Raw genomic sequence first — 11618 nt, 5'->3', positions numbered from 1 at the left:
CTGTGGCACCGGCACGGGGCAGGTCCGCAGCACCCAGTCCCCGGACGGTCCCAGCACCTCCGAGAAGCACCCAGCAAGGAGGAAAATCGTCTGTGGTGGCTGCCAGGCCACAGGGAACGGGGACACCCACCACAGTGACACCCCGAGCCCCCAGTCCCTTAAAGGTCCGTGCCTCCAGTCCCCGAAAGGTGCTCGCCCCCTCCTCGCACCGAGATGTCCCGGAAGACTCACAGAGCCTGAAAAGCTCACGGGAAGGGAGGCAGAGAGCTCTTGGCCGGGGCCGACAGCCCTCAGCCCGGAATTCCTCCAGCCGACCCCCGAAACTGGACAGCGGCCTTAAACCCCGCAGTAAAGGCAGCCCGGCCGCCTCCCGGCCCCCCACCCCTCCGGGCCGTTCTGCAGAGGGGTGCAAGGTCTGGGAGGGTCCCCAGGGGACACGGCAGTGCCACCCAGCCCCGAACCCAAGGGCTGCGGCTGCCGAGGGACCTCGGGTGCCAGAGGATGAAGCCGGGGGAGGCTGCGGCCCTGGCGATGGGGCTGGGGGGCTCCGGGGGTGCTGTGGGAACCCGCAGCCCCCCGGCTATGACAGGGTGGTGGAGGAGCTCTCCCGGGGGCCGCAGCCCCTGCGCCCTGTGGGGATGTGGAGCCAGGTCCCCAAAACCCCCCCACGAGCTGTCCCGCAGCTCCCGGGCCCGGGGGAGGAGGAGCGGCCGGGACTGGGGGGGCAAACCCCGCGGGGAACCAGGGCCAACAACGCCGCCAAGCCCAGGCGGTGCCTGAAGAAGCCCGAGCGTGTGCCCTCCATCTACAAGCTGAAGCTGCGGCCCAAGGTGCGTCCCCGGCGGGACCACAGGCCGGGCAAGCGCCCCTCGCGCATCCCCACCCCGCTGGGGCATCGCCCCCCTGCCCCCCGCACCCAGCACCGCCCCCCGGGGACCCCCCGAGCCCCCCAGTCCGGCAGCACCCGCCCCACGGCCGAGCCTCCCCTGGCTGACAGCGGCACATGGCTGAGCGAGGATGATGAGGAGTCGTGGGTCTGAGCCCACCCCGAGAGTCGGACAGACGGACGGACCCCTCCCTCCAAAGGTGGGAGCGATGCTGAAGCTGAAACTGGAGCTGCAGTGCCCGAGGATTCCAAGCGAGGGGCCTCACCTCACTTCGAGAGCTGCGCCCCCTCCTTCCCCATGAATTTTTTCTGTACTGGTAATCCTGCCAAGCAGGCGTTTTGTACTGGTTTGGGTGGAAGAATCCAGCCCCAAATTGAGAGAATGGGATGTTTTCTGCAGGAGGAAGGGTTTAGCACCCCCTGAAGTGGGGACAACCCACCCCTGACATCTGTAAAAATGTCAATGTTCCTCGATGTTCCCCATCTGCACCACGGGACAGTGAGCCTCGTGTGTGACAGCTCCAGAGTGCTTGGGTCACTCAGGTCAGGGGGTCACGGGAGGGGTCCTTGGCTGACCCCCGTGGTCCCTCCTGGGGTGATGGATGTCACTGAGGGTCACAGCAGGCACTGCTGCACCCTGAGCCCTCAGCCACAGACCCAGCAATGCTGGTTGTGCAATAGAGATGTACCAAAACTCTTCTGTTTCCACATCTTTTCTGTGTGGGTAGGGAGGGAGAGAGGATAATCCTGAGATTATCCCATCCCCGTCCCTCTGAGAACACCACAAGGCCCAGGAGAGCCCCATTTTCCACGAGAGGATGAAGTCAGCCCCACTTCTCTGCAGAGGAGCAGCAAATGTGAGCGCTGGGGCTCTGGGAATTCAAAACCTGCCGGCAAAAACACTCCTGAGGCTGGTATGGAACAAGGGGGACAGACCTGATTTTTAATTCAATTTCAAAGAAGGAGGTGCAGGGCGTCACAGGCGGTGTAGACACCTCGGGAATCTCTGACAAGGAGTCCAGGGGGGGAAAAGAAAGCCAAGTCCAGGCAACTGGGATGCTCAGTGGGGCAGGAGGAGGAGGGAGGGAGAGGGAAGCATCCTTGGTAGGGCCGAACCAAACCCAGGCATCACCTCCACGAGCACGGGGGCAGAAACCTGGCACTGCCCTGGGCACAGCAGTGGGGCCATCCCAGCCTGTGCCAGGCCCAGGCTGCTCTCAGCAGGACCAGGGTGGCGTTGGGCGAGTGGTAAATCTGTAGTAAGGTGTGAGTAGGGCTGCGGGGTGCTCGTGGCTGCTGCTCCCGTGAACTCCGATCCCTGCGCCTGGAAACCTCGGATCTTCCTGCCTGGGATTCCCTGCCTGCACCCAGGGTGCCACCACCACCACCTACCCCTTCCTGGGCTCTTGGGAAAGTAACTCTTTGTAGCCCTCGTTTTCCCGGGAGCTGGGAAATGCTGTCGAAGCAGTGAGAGTTGTCATTATTACTAATATAACTTCCTCTGTCTATAAAGTACAATAGAATATAACAATTATATTTATAACCTTTTTTTTTTGTTTTTGTTTTTTTTTTTTCTTCAAAATACTAAATAGATGCTATAAAAACCTGTAACTAATTGTGCTATAAACTGCAGGCTACAGGGTTATAACAAACAATGTATTGGCTTAGTCGTTGATATGTGTACGTCGGAGCACTTCATAAATGCTTTATTATTAGCATTTACTGAGGAATTTCCTTCTCAGACAATTTAGAGGGATAAAGCTCTAGCCAGAGATCGATAAGTGGACTTACATGTGTTAATAAATCCTGACAGGATGAGCTTGGCTGGGGGAGCCGGGCTTGCCCTGAAGGCCAGGGATGGTGACAAGTGCCACTGCCCTTCCCGGCTGAGATGGCCCCGTGTCCCCTCCCATTGCCTTTCCTCATTTTTTCCTTTTTTCTGTTAATTTTGGAGCAAGGGGTTTGATTCCCCAAGCAGGGAGGGAGGAGCAGGGTGTGCACCCCCAGCCCTGGGGCAGGGATGGGGCGGTGAGAGGCACTGGAGCTCAGCTGGAGCTGCCTTTAATGGGAAGCATTTCGAGGGCACAGTGGAGCTGCTGGGCCGTGGACACCTGGCTGTGGTGGGAGACAGGGCTGGGTGTCCTGGTTTGCTGCCCAGAGCAGCGCTGAGCCCCTCCAGCTCCTTGCTACAGCAGGAATTACAGAGATGGTTTTGCTGGAGGATGGATCAGACACAGATCCTGCCTCAGGAGGTGAGGATGGTGTTTCCCTGTGTCACACAGGGACCAGCCAGGGACAAACCACGACCCCTTTGGCCTCTTGCTCGCCCTTCACTGCCCCATCATCATCATCATCATCTCCTAACAGGGGCTGCCCTTTGCCAACCCACCCTGCAGGGCAGGCCGCAGGCGAGCTGCAACTCTGGTGGGAAAAATAAACCAGAAGATTAAAAAACAAATAAATAAAATAATAAAAAAAAGCGGGGGGACTCACTTTCCTATAAGGGATATGCAGAGAGAAAAAAAAACCCCAAGAACACAACTGGAAGTGCTGCTCCAGCTCCCGGCTGCTGCCGAGGGTCTCACCGGGATGGAGGTGACATCCCTGCGGGAAAAGCCGGCGGGGTCGGAGCTGGTGGCCCTGCCGGTGGCTGCCATGGCACAGGGACAGTGGACCCCTGCCCACCTGCCCGGGACAGGGCGGGGCTGGGGTGGAACAAAGCCGGTCACCTGCTGAGCCCGGGACGAGAGGTAGCGGAGGGGTGACCTGACCGGCAAGGAGCGTTCCCAGATTATTTGGTGTTCACAGGCTGGGGGGAGGAGAAGCCTTCGGGGCTGTGCTGGGGCAGAGGGGAGCTCCGAGCCCTGGGAAGGCAGAATCCAGCATCCTGGGGATATCAGGAGCAGGATTGTGACTTACTTTTTTCCCCCCTTTCTCGCTTTTATCCAGAAATTCCACCTGGAAATTTCACCCGACCGAGCTCAAAGACAGCCCATGAACCTGTCTGCTCTCCATAGGGAGAAATCCCAGCTCCACAAGGGGAAAAGCAGGATTCCTATTTCCCTATGCCCCAGAGACAGAAGCACGCCCAGAACAGCGGGGTACAGGCGCTGGGTAATTCCCTTCCAGGAGCAGGTGATGGCAGCAGCAGCGCTGCCCCTGCGCTGCCAGGGCAGGGACCGGCAAGGATGAACCGACAGCCAAAATCTGGGCACCCTCCGAGGCTCCTCCTCCACCCTCCAGTGCCGGGCACACCCCCCCGGGATGGCTTCGGCCTCAAGCACCGGAGAGAGCTCAGGGGTTTAACCAAGGATCACTCACACCCTTCACCATGCCCAGGCAGCCTGGCCACCTCCTGTCCATCCTGGCTACCTCCCTGTCCATCCTGGCCACCCCCTGTCCATCCTGGCCACCTCCTGTCCATCCTGGCTACCTCCCTGTCCATCCTGGCCACCTCCTGTCCATCCTGGCCAACCCCTGTCCATCCTGGCCACCCCCTGTCCATCCTGGCCACCTCCTGTCCATCCTGGCCACCTCCTGTCCAGCCTGGCCACTGCACCGCCCTGCCCAGGGCGCCCCCTCCCCAGATGTCACCGCAGGGGACACGGAGGTGCCTCCAGCGCAGCTCCGGGGAGCGGAGCCGGGGGTCCCCGGGGGCAGGGGGGGCTCACATCTCACATGATGGTGCAGCGGTTCCTGCGCAGCGCGCCCTGGAAACGGATGGTGGTGTGGACGTGCTTGCAGCGGGCACAGCCCACGCTCTTGAGGAGCTCGCTGAAGAGCAGCAGGATGTGCCAGTTGTACTTGGCCGAGCACTCGATGTAGCCGCACTTCCACGTCTTCTTCACCAGGTTGGAGACGTTCCAGCGCGGGATGACCCGGCCCCGCTGCAGGTCCCGCTTGTTGCCCACGATGATGATGGGCGTCTCCGAGGTGCCGATGACCCTGGGGAGGGCGGGCGGTGAGAGAGGATGGAAGGGGACGGGGCACAGCGGGACAGCGCCACCGGCCCGCAGAGCTCATCCCATCCCAAACGGATGGGATTGCCAGGCAGAGCGTGCCTTGTCCCCTTGTCCCTCTCCACGGCCAGCCACCCCTCGATGCCGTCTCCAGCTGCTCACTCAGGGCTCACCCACACGGGATACCTGCCTCGGCTTCTGCTGTTTGGGTTTTTGGGCTCCCATCCCTGCAAAGGGGTTTGGTGCCAGTCTAATGCCAGGATGTGCCCCCCTGATGCCCTTCTCCCTCTCCAGGAGCCGCAGGGCTCCACCACCGTGGGCACACAGCATCCAAAAGCCATCCCTACCTTGTTTCCAGGATCTGCTGGCGGATGGTTTTGATGTACTCGAAGCTGTCAAAGCAACAGATGTCATAGACCAGGATGTAGGCATGGACGCTCCGGAGCCCCCTGCAACACACGTCCGCCCACTCCTGCAAGGTGCAGAGAGGGATCAATCCTGGCTCAGCCCCGCTGCCGTGCCTGGGGGATGCCCTGCCCTGCCCTGTTCTGGGGATGGGCACCCCAAGGAGGCTGCTGTGGCAGCAGGGGGGCTGCACGTTCCCCAGCCCTGACCTCAGCACCCACCTCTGCTCTGCCCTGCCCCATCTGTGTCTGCCCCCACAGCTCCAGAGATCCCTTATTCCCCTTTTCAATTTTGGGTTTGCCAGCCCCAATCCCGCTCCTGAGTGAGGATTGCAGACTAATTACAGCTCCAGTGCTGAGCTGGGAGTGGGGCTGAATGCCCCCTGCCCTGTGTGTAAAAGCTTCGTCCTCCAGAGCTGCTAATGAGCTGTGTTAACTAGTGATGCACCCTGGTTTTTGGGGCAGGGCAGGTGAGGAGGATGCTGAGCCCCATCTGAGGTCTGAGGGAGAGGCACCAGCAGCTCTGTGGGTCGGGGGGGAAGGTGGCAGCAGGTCTGTCTGGAGGGGACATGGGGACAAAAGAGAAGCAGAGGCTGCTCAGGAATTGAGTCTGTGAGAGCAAGATGTGGATCCAGCGCAGAGGCAGGCAGGAGTGGCCTCTCTACAGCCAAAAATCTGAAGCTGTGAGAAATTCATGCTGTTAGGAAACCCCTGTGTTTCTGGGAACAACGGGAATCTTTTTTCCCCATGCTAAAAGAGTGAAAATCTGCCTCACTCGGGGCACTTTCCCACCCCAGCAGTGGAACCCTGCAGGCAGCACTGCAAAATCCTCCCGAGTGCCTCCGGAAAGGAGAAAGATTCTCCAGGGAGGAAAAGCATCACTTCTCCCTGAGCAAACCCCTTCAGAGCCATGAATCAGCCCTTCCCGGGTTTATCATCAGAATGAGATGGGGAAAGGGGAGTTTTGGGATGTGCGTTGATCTCCGTCACTGAGGGCAGCACGGGAAGGAGCTGGGAGGGGGCAGTGACACAGCCTCTCCCTGTCCACGCAGGGGAGATGTGGGGAGATCCTCAGGCTCAGAGATGCAGGAGGATGGAGCAGCAGCCTCTGGCACATCTGGGAGACAACAAACTGCAGCTATTTCACCGTGCTGGGGGGCAGCTCAGCCATGTCAGGATGGTTTTCCTCACGCAGTGCAGGTTTCCCGGGATGCTCGAGCTGCAGAAGTGTTGCACTGCGGGAGCAGGATCGCAGAGAGCCACTGGCTCCTGCTCCTCTTCCAGGACAGCACTGCAGGGATGCTTCTCCTGGCACAGAGCTGAGTCCAGCGATGTTTCCCAGCAGACAGAGCCATATCCCTCACCATGGCCCTCTCCTTTCCCCTCGGAGCCATCCCTCTGATCACCCTCTCTTCCCTGGAAACCTCCATCTGCTCCCACCGGCCGCCTCCTCTGGAGTGCAGCAAGGCAAGGAGTTAATGGAGTGTGTAAACATCGGCTGCCGTGTCAATAAATTACCCTTTGCTATTTCGGGCTGTTTCTCACGCTGACCTTTTGTTCCCTGCACTCACCCATTAATTTTTAAACCTTCTCCTCTCCCCTGGAATGCCCACTTCACCTCCTGCCCGATGGCACAGGGACTCTTGGAGCACTACATGACCCCGTTCCTGCTGGGGACAGGGACACTGTGACTAACTGAGGTGGCCCCACTGGTGGCACCGCCCTCCAGCGTGGCTGCAGTCACAGCCGGGAACCTCCAGCTCCTTTCCCCACAGTGGTGACACAACTTGTGTCCCTGGGACTGGGGCTATGGCATGAGCTTAAAATCCCCTTTTCCCCCATTAACTCCATCCAGAAGTTGTTGGCACTGGTGGCAACATTTTCCAACCCCACACTGCCTTGTGGGGGTGCTTTGGAAGCACCTGAGGGTAGAGGAGGAGCTGGTGGGTTCAGAGCTCCAGGAACAAGCCCAGGCCATGCTGGAGGGGCTGATGGCCACTCCCAGGAGGGGACAAGCTCTGCCTGGCTTGAGCAGTGGGTGCATCAGGGCTCTGGCTCTCCAGGTTTTCACCTGAATGCTCTGCTGTTGGCTCTAACAGGCATGGGACTGGATCCCAGTGCCCCAGGATCCCAGCACTCCAGGATCCCAGCACTCCAGGATCCCAGTGCTCCAGGATCCCAGTGCTCCAGGATCCATCCCAGCACTCCAGGATCCCAGTGCTCCAGGATCCCAGCTGGACGTGGCTGTGGGCACTGCCAGAGCCACGCTCCTTGGAGCAGGATGCCATCTCTCTTGTGTTCATTGTCACCAAACTTTAAAGCACATTTTATCCTGGACCTGCTCAGCCACGAGGACACAATCCCTCATTTAGCAACCAAACCCTGATGTGGAGGGAGAAGCATCCCCCAAAAAAGCCATGCGGAACTGGAACCCCACAAAATTTAACAGCAAAACCCCACGGAGGTCACCGGAGACCCCCCAGAGGTGGAGGCCCCCTCGGGTGCCCCCCTACCTGCAGGGTGTTGACAGGGAAGGCGGTGATGGGGGGAAAGTCCATGATCTGCAGGTCGTGGACGTGGCCGTTCATGACCACGGCGGGCAGGTAGACGCGGCGGGCCGTGGTGGGCACGCACACCTCGCTGAACTCGTTGTACAGGAACTGCCGGACTATGGCACTCTTGCCCACGCCCTGGGCTCCCAGCACGGCGATCTTGAAGGTTGCCACCATCCCGCCGCACGCCGGCCGCTGCCCTGGTGCTGCCTCCGCGGTGCCGAGGCCGCATATTCCCGAGCAGGGGGCCTCAGCCCCATTCAGGATGCATTTCCCCTCCGGGACTCCACGTCACTGCAAGGCCAAGGAGAAGCTGGTCAGGTCTGAGAGACACCCTGGAGTTACGGTGGTGTCGCTTCAGGGGAGGTTTTCTCAAGCAGGAGCTGTCCTTGAGGAGCAGGAGCTGCCCCCTTGGCGCTGCAGGACCTCAGGGTCCCCCTTGGAGCCTCCCACCCCAGCAGCCAAGGAAAGCCAGGATTTGAGTGAACTTTATTCCAGGAGGGTTCTCACAGGCACATTCAGCCCTTTCAGTACCAGAGCAAGGGAAAGGTCTGTCTGTGGCTCAGGGTTTGCTCAGCAGGGTCCCAGGCTGTGCTGGGGACTCAACCCATGGCCGCTGTTACCAGCTGCTCCTTCCCGGTGCTGCCCCAAGCCGGGAAATCCATCTTCCCTCCTCTTGGACAGCCGGAATTGCCTTTTGCCGGGTGGGGGGAGATCGCTCTGTGCCTGCGAGCGACAGCTTGAACGTTTCGTTTCAGGCTTTGAGCACTTGGGCAATTAACCTGATGGGGAATCATTTGCCAGCCAGCTGCCAGGGTGAGCCCGGAGCCACCGCATGTGCTGAGGGACCCCGGGGCAGGGCCCACGTGTGGGGGGACACGGGGAGATAACCCACACACAGGAATGGGGGAGCTGAGGAGTCCAAAGACTCCAGGACCGGGAGCTGTGATGGGGATGGCAAGGGAGAGGGGATGGTCCCACTTCCACTCGCTCTCTTCCCTAGGAAGCAGCTTGTGCTTTATCCCAAAGCATGGATGCTTTGACCGATTTCTGATTCTCTGGTTCATTTTCCCTAAAAAAGCCATCTCCGAAGTGCAGGGCAGCAGCTGAAAGTGTCGGGTTCAAACACCCTGTTGTGCCTGTTTGGTGGAGATTATTTACCCCGGGGGGAGCCTGGGCACAGAGGCTGGCACTGCTGGGTGCTGGAGTGGCCAAGCTCCCCGGGATCCCTTCAGCTGGGCCATGGCTCACACCATCCTCACCTTCCTCACTCCAGCACTGGGCACCTTGTCCCCCCGTGCTGCTGGCGCTGTCCCCCGGGGTGCTGGCTGTCCCCAGCCCCGGCAGCGGGAATGTTTCTGTGCCAGATGCAGGGAAATGGGGGGTGCGGGAGCCCCCGGGCCCGACCCTGCCAGGGCCTTTCTCCGCCAGCAGACAGCACTGTCACTGCAGGTCCCGGGGGCCACTCTGCTGCAGGGACAACCCCGTCCCCACAAACCCTTCCTCCTCACGGCAGCGTCCCCAGCTCCGCTGTGGGGCCGGAGGGTGATGGAGCGGCACAACTGGAAACCCAGTGCCCGCAGGGCTCCCTGGAACTGGGGCACAGGCTGAGCCCCGCTGCGCCTCCGCCAGAACCGCCTCGCCCTCTGTGCTGGCACGAGGGGCTCCCCAAAAACATCAGAGGCCGACCTGACGGTCCCCAGCCCTACGAGCAGCTACTGCGGGAAACTGAGGCACGGCGGGGACACCCCACGGTGGGGTGGTGGAGCCGGGACCAGCCGCGGGTCCTCGGGCGCACCAGGCCGGGCTCCGCGGGCTGCAGGGCCGGGCGGGGGCTCGCAGGGGGCTCCAGGGAAAGGTGGCGCCGGCCCCCGCTGCGACCTTGGCCATCCTGCCACGCCTGGGGCACTGGAAGGGGCAACCCCTGAGCACCGTAGGGCGGGGGCGGCGGCAGCGTCCCTCACCCCACATCCTTCACCCCACATCCCTCACCCCACATCCCGCCCCCCGCATCCCCCGCACCCCCCGCACCCAGACCCTGCCGGGGATGCTCCGGTCGCGGTGGGCAGCGCGGCACCCCCGGCCCGCGGGGTGGCTGGAGGTGATCGGGGGATGCCGAGGGGAGACGGCACCCGCAGCCGCCGCGCCGGCGGGCGAAGGGGACCGGAGAGCACCGGAGCTCAACTTTCGCTGGGGACCCCCTCGTCCCCTCATGCCAGCCACCCCCGGCCCTGCCCAGCGGTAACTTTGCCCTCCCCGTCCTGCCCTTCCCGGCGGATCCCCGTACCTGGCAGCGGCGGCCCGGGCCCGCGGAGCCCCGGCGGGCGGCGGAGCCATGCGGCGAGCCCGGCTCGGGGCGGGCGGCCCCGCTGCAGAGCCCCGGCCCGGCCCGGCCCCCGCCCGGCGCGGCGACACCGGGGGGCGGCGGCGGGGAGCGGGGAGCCCGGCCGGGGCACGGCGGGGAGGGGCGGCGGGGTCCGGGCAGGGATGGAGGCAGAGCCCGGTGGGATGGCGGGGATGCCCAGGAGGGAGGCGGGCAGCGCCCGGGGAGGGATGGAGGGAGGGATGGAGGGAGGGAAGCAGGCAGAGCTCAGGCAGGGATGCAGGCAGCGCCCGGGGAGGGAAGGAGGCTCTGCCCAGGCAGGGATGCAGAGGATGCCCGAGGAAGGATGCGGGCAGTGCCCGGCAGGGAAGGAGGCAGCACCCGGGAAAGGAGGCAGGGAATGCCCAGAGCGAGCCGCAGGAATCCAGCAGAGACACCGGCTTCTCCCGGGGCTCTGGGGAGGCGCCGATGGGAAAAGACCCTCCCATGTCCCCCCTGCAGTGTGCTGGGTGCAGCGCCGTCACCCCTTCCCTCCCCGGCGCCCCCGGCATCTGGGCGCTGATGCCCACCCCGGAGCAGCCCCTCGGGCCAGATTCCTTCGGGGGAGGTGGGCAGGACCCCTCCCGGGGAGCCTTTCCCTCCTCCGACCCTGCTGCTCGCTGTGCTCTCGGGGACAGAGCAGGCTTCACCTCCTCCCGCGGGCAGGGCTGGGGGGCTCTCCGTGCGCGGGGGGGACCCTGAGCCCAGGCTGGTTGCAGGCCCCATCAAAGGAGGGACATTTCTGTGGCAGAGGCTGCATTTTTGGGTCACCCCGCACGGAGCATTTACCTGCGTGCTGGACAGAGGGAAGATGCTGGCTGTACCTCCAGGAACATGGTCCAGGCCCCCGGGACACGCTGCTGATGGACTCCCTGCACCTCTTTGCTCCTCGAAACAGACCCCAAACCCCTCTCCGGCCCCCCGTGACACCAGCGAGCACCGAGGTGTCTGCACAGCTCTGGCTGCGATCGCACGGGCTCGGCTGAGCCCGAGCACCGGCGACAGCTCGGCCGGGCTCCCCCCAGCCTCGTCAGCACCTTCGGCTGGGAAAAATCATCTCCGGGGGCTCCTCTCCAGGGTGAGGAGGGGGTGCAAGTGGGAACACAACGCCGCATCCCTCCTGGGGGACAAGGGGATGGCAGACACAGCCCCACGGCCGGGGGGTGCAGCCTTTGTGCCACCCCGGCATCAGCACCGGGCAAAGCGGGTCACAGCCCCTTCACCGTGCCCCGCGTTACAGCCGGGCTGGCAGAGAGCTGGGCGTTATTTCCCTGCAAAGAACAGGATATTTCTGTGTCCCGGGGGTTATTTCCAGCCCGAGCTGCTGCTCCGCTTCCCCGCATCGCCATAAAGCAGCGCCGAGCCCTGGAATGTTTCAGGGAGAGCGCAGGGATCGGGCTGCACATGAACTCTCCTGCACAATTCAGGCTCCAGCCTCGGGGCTATTTTTAGCAG

General features: G+C 62.5%; 1 protein-coding gene across 4 annotated transcripts; it reads right to left on the bottom strand.

The window, feature by feature from the left end:
* Window positions 1-2561: 2561 nt before the first annotated feature.
* RASL10B (RAS like family 10 member B) lies at window positions 2562-11059 on the bottom strand. 4 transcript variants are annotated; one of them, XM_088066357.1, is made up of 5 exons: window positions 10953-11059; window positions 7763-8095; window positions 5193-5237; window positions 4401-4831; window positions 2562-4238 (listed from the first exon to the last, which is right to left on the bottom strand). In XM_088066357.1, exons 2-5 carry the CDS (start codon window positions 7976-7978, stop codon window positions 4181-4183), a joined length of 750 nt encoding a protein of 249 aa, XP_087922483.1. In that variant the 5' UTR covers window positions 7979-8095; window positions 10953-11059; the 3' UTR covers window positions 2562-4180. The 4 variants fall into 4 exon arrangements, with proteins under 4 accessions (XP_087922483.1, XP_087922481.1, XP_087922482.1 ...); XM_088066355.1 differs by having other exon boundaries at window positions 2562-4831; XM_088066356.1 differs by lacking the exon at window positions 10953-11059 and adding an exon at window positions 10089-10150 and having other exon boundaries at window positions 2562-4831.
* Between the last annotated feature and the right edge of the window lie 559 nt (window positions 11060-11618).

Source organism: Pseudopodoces humilis, chromosome 23 (genome assembly GCF_049639895.1).
Source record: "Pseudopodoces humilis isolate 2021_Gansu_Grassland_sample_001 chromosome 23, ASM4963989v1, whole genome shotgun sequence".
Lineage (NCBI taxonomy): Eukaryota > Metazoa > Chordata > Aves > Passeriformes > Paridae > Pseudopodoces > Pseudopodoces humilis.
Note: the sequence above shows the minus strand (reverse complement) of the source record. Positions and strands in the feature narration are given on the sequence as shown.